Source organism: Aspergillus heteromorphus, assembly GCF_003184545.1.
Source record: "Aspergillus heteromorphus CBS 117.55 chromosome Unknown BO70scaffold_18, whole genome shotgun sequence".
Taxonomy (NCBI): Eukaryota; Fungi; Ascomycota; class Eurotiomycetes; order Eurotiales; family Aspergillaceae; genus Aspergillus; species Aspergillus heteromorphus.
The window spans coordinates 283,523-293,472 of NW_020290423.1; the positions used below are offsets into that span (position 1 = coordinate 283,523).

General features: G+C 55.7%; 2 protein-coding genes across 2 annotated transcripts; both read right to left on the reverse strand.

The window, feature by feature from the left end:
* Positions 1–280: 280 nt before the first annotated feature.
* Positions 281–1,744, reverse strand: BO70DRAFT_294808 (oleate delta-12 desaturase odeA; the record flags this gene model as incomplete). Its single annotated transcript, XM_025539489.1, has 2 exons — positions 281–687; positions 748–1,744. The coding sequence occupies 2 exons, from the start codon at positions 1,742–1,744 to the stop codon at positions 281–283; spliced, it is 1,404 nt and encodes a 467-aa protein (XP_025398003.1).
* A 3,344-nt stretch (positions 1,745–5,088) lies between these two features.
* BO70DRAFT_388249 (putative TMEM1 family protein) lies at positions 5,089–9,933 on the reverse strand. The gene is made up of 4 exons (XM_025545975.1): positions 9,799–9,933; positions 7,140–9,709; positions 6,016–7,092; positions 5,089–5,937 (listed from the first exon to the last, which is right to left on the reverse strand). Exons 1-4 carry the CDS (start codon positions 9,836–9,838, stop codon positions 5,248–5,250), a joined length of 4,377 nt encoding a protein of 1,458 aa, XP_025398004.1. The 5' UTR covers positions 9,839–9,933; the 3' UTR covers positions 5,089–5,247.
* Between the last annotated feature and the right edge of the window lie 17 nt (positions 9,934–9,950).

The window sequence follows — 9,950 nt, forward strand, 5'->3', positions numbered from 1 at the left end:
ACTGCCCGCACATGTGAAGGAAATGGTCTAAGGAAATGCAACAGCAAACAGGACTCCCGGAATTAAGAAGCGAAGCTTGATTAAATCAGACATGATAATGGCTTTTTTACATCGGAATCCCCCCCCTGCCCATATACGCCTGCAGCCTGATCAACTCGCAGTTGCTCTATGACAGATCAAAGAGTGTCATGTCGTGGTCATTTCGATCCTGCGAGTGCACCACGAGATGCAAAAGAAATCCAAAAAAAATTCACTCGTTCTATGTACGACAACACATGCTCTATTTCGCAAGCTTGGCAGGAGGAACACCGACGCCGTTCGTGTTACGGTAGAAGAGCACGCCGGCGCTCTCGCCCCGGGAACCCTCGGTGGGCTCAACCCACTGGCAGACCCGGGCACTGGTCCAGAGCGCCTTGAAGAATCCAGTCCATCCGGTGTGGGCCTGGGTGCGGTAGTGCGGTCCCATGACCTTCTGGATGGCCTCGCTCGCCTCGTCCGCGTGGTAGAAGGGGATGGTGCTGACATAGTGGTGGAGGACGTGGGTCTCGATGATGCCGTGGAGGATGTTGCGGCCAACAAAGCCGAAGTCACGGTCGATGGTGGCGGCAGCACCACGAGCGAAGTTCCACACGTCGGGCTTGTAGTGAGGGAGAGTGGGGTCCGTGTGCTGGAGGTAGGTGATAGCGACTGATTTTCTCGGTCAGCGGATGGTTCATGGGAAGCAGTGGGATTGAAGAAAAGACTTACCAAGCCAGTGGTTAACCCAGAGGTAGGGGATACCGTACCAGACCAGGAGGTTCATCCAGCCGTACTTCGAACCGACCAGGTACAGAACGCTTCCGGTGATGGCGAGACCCAAGTCACTCAGAGCGATGAGCTTAGCGTCCTTGGCCTCGTACAGAGGGCTTGCGGGGTTGAAGTGGTTGACACCACCGAAGTAGCCGTTCTTCTTGCCCTTGCCACGACCCTCGGGCTGACGCTCGTGGTTGTTGTGGCCAGTAACGTTGGTGATGAGGTACATGGGCCATCCAAACAGCTGCTGGAGGATCAGGTTGGAGGCAGTCGCAATGGGAGTCTCCTCGATCAGCTCGTTCAGCTCGTGGATGGCCTTGCCCACGCGGGTGGCGTACTCGTCCCGGGTCTTGGGCACGAACACCATGTCACGAGCCAGGTTCCCGGTGGCCTTGTGATGCTTTCCGTGGGAGATCTTCCAGGAGAAGTAGGGCACCAGCAGAGCGGAGTGACAGATCCAGCCGACGGTGTCGTTCAGCACCTTGGACGGGGAGAAAGCCTGGTGACCGCACTCGTGGGCCAAGACCCAGACACCGGTACCGAACAGACCCTGCAGGACGGTGTACAGACCCCACAGCACGACTCTGGCGGGCTTGAAGGGGACGGTCTCGGGGGTCACATAGTTGTGAAAGACGAAGAAGATGGTGGCGAGACAGAACAGGTCCCGGAACACATAGTACAAGCTGGTGAGGGCCTTGCGCTCGTAACAGTGAGCGGGGATGGCGTCACGGATCTGCTTGATGGTGTAATCGGGGATCTTGAACTCGTTGCCATAGGTGTCCAGCATCTTGCCATTGGCCTCGGCTTCCGATGCCAGCGAAGACAGCGAAGTGGAAGAGGGCGACTGGCGCGGGCTGTCCAGAGGCGAGGGGGCAATGGAGCTGGGGACGGAGGAGTCCGTGGCCGGGTTGCGGTGCAGCGCAACGCGCTTGGGGATGGCAGTGGACGACATGATGAAGCTTGAGAGGGTGACTGGAGGGCTAGAGGGAAGCTTCGTTAGCCAATGCAGCTGGAATTATCCCGCGGGGGGGGGGGGGGGGAGCGACGATATCAGATCATGTCGAGCCAGACGGGGGAGGAGTGTGTGAAAGACCGGTCAACAAAGACACTGAGGTGCAACATACCGATGGACAATGAGGGGACCGGAAGGGTTCACCAGCTCAGGGTATGGATAACAACAGAGTGAAAGGAAGGAGCTCCCACGCTGGCGAGGGCGGCAAGGACGGAGGGGGAGGAGAGGGAGGGAGGAGGCAGGGTGACAATCGGAGGAATATAAATGGTCACCTCCAAGACGCCTTGACCGGGAGGAAGAGGAAGAAGGGAAGCGGGCGAGAGAAAAAGGACAAGAAGAAGGGAGGAGGGAGGCAAAAAAGACTGAAAGAAAAATAAGGGCGATTGCTTGAGGATCACCTGTTCAGTATCCAGCAGAACCCGGGGGAGAACCGGAAAAAAAAAAAAACACAAAAAAAAAGGATTTGCAAAAAAAAAAAAAGAGAGAGAGAGGGACAGACAACGGACAGAGAGAGAGGTAAGGGGCCCCTCGCGGTGATTGATTGGGGACAACTGAAATTCCAGCACAGTTCGAAGAAGAAGCCCAGAATCCCACGGATCCAGACATTCGTCCCGCCGCCCCTGGCTGGCGTATTTTTGCGTTACGGGGGATCTCCCGTGGGAATTTCGCAGGCGGGTGGGCCGTCTGCCGTTGGCCAGGAGTGTTCAGTACCGACGGAACCGCGTCCCGACTCACGAGAATAATACGGACTGCCTTACACAACACTCTGGTCAGGGTAAGCGCTGGCTGATGTCGATGTGCTGATGCTGATGCTGATGTCGGCCTGTTTGTCATTCGCCTCAAATGCCTTCCTGGGGTACGACACACACACACACACACCTGCAAGCTTCTGGTGGCTGATCGGCGCATCTGGCAGTAGTAAGTAGCAGCAAGTTAACCTTCGTCGGGGTGGATGCGCTGTGCTCCGTACCGAGGTCGACTCTGCCCGCCTATGGCCTACGGTCTACCCGAGCTGCAACCTGCATGATCCAGCTGAGCTGCTATCTATCCATCCCCAACTGCTACGAACGCGGGTTCCTCTTGGTTCGGCCCATCCGTGGCGTGGCTGGGTCGGGTCGATCGACTCAGCACTCCAGCGACACGCCACTGCAGCAGCAGGAGGAGGAGGCGAATGACTGCCTCGCATTCTTGGGGATGGGGGGAGTGTGGTCGCTGACTACGACGCCTGAGGGGTTAATAATCCTGGCTGCCCCTTTTGCAATCTGCATGGCTCACCGCAAACCAGACGATCATGAGATGTACAAGATAACAATAATAATAACAATAACAATAATAACTATAATATCCATTCACGTTTAGAAGTGTCCAGCAGATTATTAGCCCTGACTACTACTTAGGTAAACTAACTACATACCTACCTTAGTAGCTGACCATGTGGCCATGGCATGGGGATGAGGATTGCAAATTACAGCGATACGGCGTGACACCCATGGGCGTAAGGTTACCAGGGACCAAGACCCGGGGGAGGCTCACCTCACCGCCCGTTGCAGCCAATGGGAGGGGGGCCCTGACCCCACGACCTTCTCAACCATCTTGGCGTTTCCTCTCAATCGGATTCTTTCTACGGAGGACCGCCCGCGCTTCAGCCACCGAGGTGTCATATGCTTGCTATAACTATCGCCTGGATACAATTCGGAGACAAGACAGACAGACAGACAGACGAAAAAGTGGTTCATCGAGTCCGTCCAACAGTCCCGTGTTTCGCCTCCCCTTTTTTTCTGAATCTTGGAATCCTGAGTAATGACCCGGAGATGATTCGGGCATCTTATCCTTATCAGAATGGGGAGGATCTCGGCTATCCCAGTAGTATCTAGGCGATCCATGATCCATGATCCATGATCCAGTACATGTGATACTCTCACCATCACCCGCATCAGGACATTCCGTTCGGAGTACCCATTTCCATACATAGAGATAGATACCTGAGGTACGGAGTACATAAAAGTGGTACCCAGATAAGTACATTCACATGCTCCCCAATCCCCAATCCCCAGTCCCCAATCCCCAATCCCCAACAGATCTCTAGGTACATCTGAGTCGTGTGGTCATCAGTAGCATACTTACTTACTTACTGACTGACTGACTGACTGATGAGCTGAGATGAGATGATGACCACTCACCCCGCGACACGCAACCATGTGATGTGTGATCTGGAGTATAACACCACCTCGGTGGAGATGAGCCGAATCCGATAACTACACCTACTTACACTTATAGTATGTCTGTCTGTCTGTCTGTGTTGAACTTGCCGCCGAACATCAAGGCGCGCGCGCGCGCGGGCGGGGGGGCGGGTGGGAAAGGGTAAAAAAACATAACACTAAACAAAAAAAAAAAAGTTAAACTTGCCACAACATTCCCGGTGCCGTATTGCAAATACACAAAGTCCCCCACATATCTTTAATACGGGCTGAAGATAAGGTAAACAAACACAAACCAGAAGGAATGCATGTGAATGAATCATTGATCTCCATAACATAGTTACCTCCGTACCGGTAAACTTCTTCTCCCCAACTATCTTATCCACACCACACCACAGTAACTCAGCACTGAGTATAACTACTTATATCAATCAACACCACACTCATCACCACTTATGATATCAACAAATCTATAACTATCATACTATTATTATTAATGACCTCGGATCCAATTGAAGAGTAGTTTGTATAGTACATAGTGACCATCACTCCCCAATTATCATATTACCTACCCAAGTGAAGAAAAAAAAAAAAAAAGAAAAAAAAAGGCAGTCCAGTCAGCCTCTGCATCTGTTGGGACACCATTGATTTTGTTGAGATTGGGTCCCGGTGGGGCCAGGCCGATCGGGCCAGGGATGGGGAAAGCAAAAAAGGGAGGGGTGACAGTACTGGACTAGTCTAGTCTGGTCTAGTTTAGACCCGCGAACCATGAATAATGAAGGAATGGAACAATCGCAGAAGGCTTTTCTGGTGTTCTTTCCGCGCCGCTTGTATTATACCAGTGTATTATATCTTTGTACTAGGTATTGTGTACTCCGTATTTATTACATAGGGGGGTTTGCAATTTATCTATCCACCACTAGCTACTTAGTATGCTCGTGCTTTTTGGTGGGTATGATATAGATAGATGACTATCTATTCTCTCCTTTATATCTACCTGATTTGATTTGTCTGTCTGGTGGAGAGCATCCTCCGGGCTATGATGGATGGAGTTAGATGGCTTTTTCCAGTAGGGGTCTGACAGATGTCATTCGTTCAATGGCATGGCATGGCATGGCTTGGAGATATGTTATGATATACCAAGGAGGTAAGGTGGTCTAAGGTATACAGGGGTACTGGACAGATCGATCTATCTATCTATGCAGGTAGGATAGGAAACCGAACACAAAAAGAGAAAAGGAGAGTCTATGCGTTGCCCTCAATGTGCAGCCGCTCGGAATCGATCAACCAGGCCCCGCCGTGATTCCCCCCCGACAGCGACAGACTCACCGTCGTCGTGCGCAGATCCGGCAGCACCAGCACCGTCTCCCCGTGGTTGCGGTAGTCGACCTCGCACGGGATGGCGCGCCGTTGCAGCGGTGCCGTCGCCGCTGCGGCTGCCACGTTGGGACTCGTGACTTGCTCCCCGGCTGTCGTGGATGAGGACTGCTGTTGCTGCTGCTGCTGCGGCTGCTGCTGTGGGGCCGAGGGTGGTACAAACGTCCTAATCTCCAACCCGGGGAGCAGGAGATGTCCGGCTTTCTGCGGAAGGAGCATGATGGCAAAGGTCTTGGTCTCGCCCTCGTCGGCGCTGAAGTTCCCGCGGCGTCGCCCCCCGACGAGCCACGACTCCGGGTTGGCGTGGATCTCATACGAGAACTCGAGCGCCCCCCCCGCGTTCTCGCGATGCTCGGGGGAGCACCACCGTCGCGTATGACGTATGCTAAGTTCGACCGCGACCATCTGGCCGACCGCCGCGTGCGGGGGGTGGTCCGTCAGGTTGGTGAGGCGCAGTTCCGCGGTGTGCACGACTTGCATCTCGGGGATGTCGACGGGGATGACGATGTGTCGGCTGGGGACGCTGGGCGACTCGGGGAGATAGATGATCGGGTGGTTCTGCGTGCGTCAGTTCGTATCTTCCCTTCCGTCTTCCCGCGGAGGAAAGAAAGTGTCTCTGTATGTGCTGCGGCTTACCTTGTGCCATTCCTTCAGCCAGGCCCTCAGCCCGTTGATCGGCTCTTTCAGCGCACTCAGCAACGCTTCCCATCGCACGTTCGCATACGACTGCGTTTCCACCTCCCGCACCAGACCGATGACCTCCATGTCAGACGTTGACAGCTGCGTGCGGAAAGTCTCGACAATGTGGGATGTGAGGAGCGTGGCATACTGCCGGAAGTCGCTGGCTGCGATGCTTGCGGTGAACGCCTTCTCAATGGCGTCCAGGCACTCGTCGTCCACACATGTGAAATCGACGCTCAACCGCAGGGACCGTCGGGACCCGGGGGTGGCAACACTGTCCGCCCGCTGTTGGATCTTGTAAAGTAAAGATGCCGGTTGCTTGGTAAACACATTCAGCGCCACGGACTCGCCGATGCTGGACTGCACCTCGTACACGTCCGAGCCGGGGATGTTGCACTTCAGGATCCGGAGCGGGATCAGCATGGCCGGGCTGATTGTAAACCGCGAGAAGAGCACGCGGTCCTTGAAGACATCCTGCACGTTGACACTGATCGGTAGGCCCGAGACGATGCTGTGCATGGACGAGTAGGAAAACCGCCCGCGGTCGGTTTCATATGCAACTTCGGCCCTTGCGGAGAGCATCGGGTGGTGCTCCTCGACCGTGTAAGGAATCCGGAGCCGGCCAAACGAGTTCGGTTTCAACTGCGTGACCTCGATGTTCCCCGAATCACTAGTCGCGTCGATCTTGAGGTCGCCGTCCACCACTTCGACCTCCGCTATCTTCAGTCGGAGGCCTGCCGTGGCAGGTCTTACCCGGAGAGTGCCTGTCTTGATGTCGTTCCACCCGCTGCTGAGCTCCAGCTCGAGCGTCCGCAGCTCTTCTAGGTTGACAAAGTGCGGTGATACGATCTTGGCCTGGAGGCTGTCCGGCGGCGGGAAGCAATAGATGTACGGTCGAGTATCCTCTTCCTCCGCCTCGATCACTTCCCTAAACCCTACGGGCAAGGATGCATTCTTGCCTCCATGGGTGAAAACGATGTTTTTCGAGCGGATCTCGATGCGGTCCACGAAGTATTTCCCTTGTAGCGTGATCTAGAAGAGTCAGCATGTCTCAGGTACGACGAAAGAGATGCTCTTACCGAGGAATCGACCAGCACCCGCGTCGACGACGACTTGATCGTCATGTCCATCGGTGCCTCTATCCAATGCTCATTGCTCTGAGGACTACGCGCGCTGACCAATCGTAGCTTGATCGAGCTGATGTCGATCCGCTTTCCCAGAAGAAACCGCAGGTAGAGCTTCAACTGGAACCCATCTTTGTCCGCATAGTGCAGAATGGCAGGCTTGACGTCCACGTCCGCAAAGAAATCCGTCATGGGCGCGGAAACCTCCTTCTGAAGCGCACCCGAGGCCTTGAACAGCTCCTCAACGTACTCGGAGACCAACGCATTCTCCGTGAAGATATGCGATGCATCGAGCGTCTTTTCTCGCCTCGACAGAGTAGACTGCGAGTACACCGCGAATTTGGCGAGCAGGCGAAGAATCACCCGAACATACTCCTCGCCGCGGTTCAACTCCTTCAGACACCGTGCGTACATCTCCAGCATGATGCCCTCCAGAACGACCCAATTCTTGTTGCCGTAGAACGGGGCCACATGATGGAAGTAGGAAGCAGCCGCCCCGTAGTCACTTTGTCGGTAGCGGATAATGGCCATGTCGGCAAGGGCTGACTGCGCCGAATACGTGCGATTCGCCGCGATATGATGACGATACATCTGGTCTGTCAGCTCTTCGTACTGCATCCGGAAGGCTTTCCTCGAGTAGAGGGCAAGCTTCAAGCCGTCCAATGTGATGCCAGAAAGGGCAAAGGCTCCCTGATCGTCCTTCGGCGGCGGTTGAGGCTCATCGTCATCGAGAGACACCTCGGCCATATCACCGTCGCCAGATTTCTGATCGTTGAACAGGAGACGCAGATCATTCCAGCTCTCCTTCCAACCGCATCTCGAGGAGATCTCTTCGAGAAGCCGTCGAGACATCAAAAACAACTCTCCTCTCCCCGACGCCAGTTGCTCGGAGCCGGTTTTGGGTGTGAGTTTTGGTCCCTCGAAGCCTGGTCGAGCGTGAATGGATGAAAGGGCCTCTGGAGGTAGCATTTCCGGGTTGGTCGCACGGGGCGGGCGCGATGCGGGAGTCGAAGTCATGAGTGAGCTGGAGCGTTTGGGGAGCTCTGTCTTGGCCTCTGCATGGGTAGCGGCATCCGCCGCCTTGTTCATGGCGTGTAACGTAGACTCCGGGAGCGTAAGAGCAGGTGTGAATGTCTGAGACAGCACCTGGGAAGCGGCAGCATAAGCCCACGACGATACGAGATTGTTGACCACGGTCGACTTCGCGACATGGTCCTCATCTGCCAGTCCAGTCTCGAGATCGATCCTGAGCGTCCGGGCCCCCAGGCCGATGAACTCAGTGGCCCTCTGGCAGGCCTCAGAAAGGAGCATCAAGTTCTCGACCCTTTTGCCCTTCTTCGGCGACTTCGGTTCCGCATCGGCCTCCGTACTGAGCAGAGAGGGGGCCTTTGCCGCCCGGAGAAGTAGTGTCAATTGTCTAGAGAAGACGTATGTGCGGAAATCAAAGATGGAAATGTCACTGGCCAAGATCATCTCCCGATAGGTCTTCTTGGTTGATGTGATGGGGAAGTCCTCCACCCCAATATCCGGGATTGGATATGACTCTTCCTCATCCCCATCCTTGTCCTTGTTCGCTGCCTCCCCTTCTGACTCCAGCGCCGCTTTCGCTTTATCTTTCCAATCTTTACTGTACGTGAGAAAGGCGCTCCCGTGCTGGTCTCCCGTCCCCTCCATCTGTTCCTGTATGGCAGTGTCCAAGCCGGCAGCGAGTTCGTCGTACCCCAGCAGGGCGTCGTCGAACAACCCCACATTCTCAAAGCCTCTCGCCAGCCCCTCCTTCAGTATAAAAAACGTGCAGAAGTTCCATCCGGGCAGACTACGCTGCGAATCCTTCTCCTTGATGTCCTCCTCATACTGCGCCACGCGGAGATCGAACGACGCCAGGATGGCATTCTTCAATTTCTCGACAAAATCCTCGACCTGATCGGCCAATTCGGGCGACTTCGCGAAGCTGCCCTGCTTGGGGAGACGGATCTGGGCCACCCGATCGATGGTGGACTTGGAGGCGCCGTTGAAATCGGCCTTGACCTTTTCCAGGACAGTAGTGGTGGTGCGACCCCATTTGCTCGCCGGAGCAGCTGCCTTGTCTGTGCCGTCTCCGTCCTGCACCACATGGAGGATGAGCCAGTCGAAGGCGTCGTGTTTCTCTTGGCTGGTGGTCGCGGCGGCGGCGGCGGAGGATGACGACACGGTGGCATGAGACTTGATCCAGTCCCGCAGCGCCTTGCGGGCCGTAGCCTTGTAGGTGTCATTGTCGTCGCATCGGAGGAGGAAGATCTTCAGGTAGGGGGTCTGCCGGAGACCCGGGATCTGGTGTCGGCGATGGGTCACGGGGCCTCTCGCGGTGTCGGTGGAGGACTTGCGCTCGTCGGAGCCATGCTGGGCAGGCACGAAGCCGATCCGGAGCGACTCGATGGATCGCACGGGGCGGGTGGGCGACTTCCAGTGGAGGTTCTTCAGGGGGAGCTTATCTGCCAGCACGGGCTGGACGAGCGGAAACAGGCCGGAGGGATCGGTGTACTCGACTGGAGGGATTCAGGGAATACGTGAGCCACAAGTTCGTTTGCAGGATGGATGCGGTCTCGGGGGACGAGGGGGTGGGTTCGTTCCTTACCGGTGACGCTGCTCGAGCCCGCCTGCGGTGATGGGTCCATCTTGCCCGGGCACTATTTGGGGGGTGAGGGGCCACTCGCCAGAAGCATGCCGCCTGACGGACGGGAGATAGAAGCAATCTCCTCGCTAGAGACACGGCGGGAGGAGGAATGG

Coding starts and splice junctions, on each gene's coding strand:
- BO70DRAFT_388249 (XM_025545975.1), bottom strand. CDS start 9,838: ATGGACCCATCACCGCAGGCGGGCTCGAGCAGCGTCACCG. Junction 9,710..9,798: donor GGGCTCGAGCAGCGTCACCG/GTAAGGAACGAA, acceptor GAATCCCTCCAG/TCGAGTACACCGATCCCTCC. Junction 5,938..6,015: donor GGCTGAAGGAATGGCACAAG/GTAAGCCGCAGC, acceptor TGACGCACGCAG/AACCACCCGATCATCTATCT.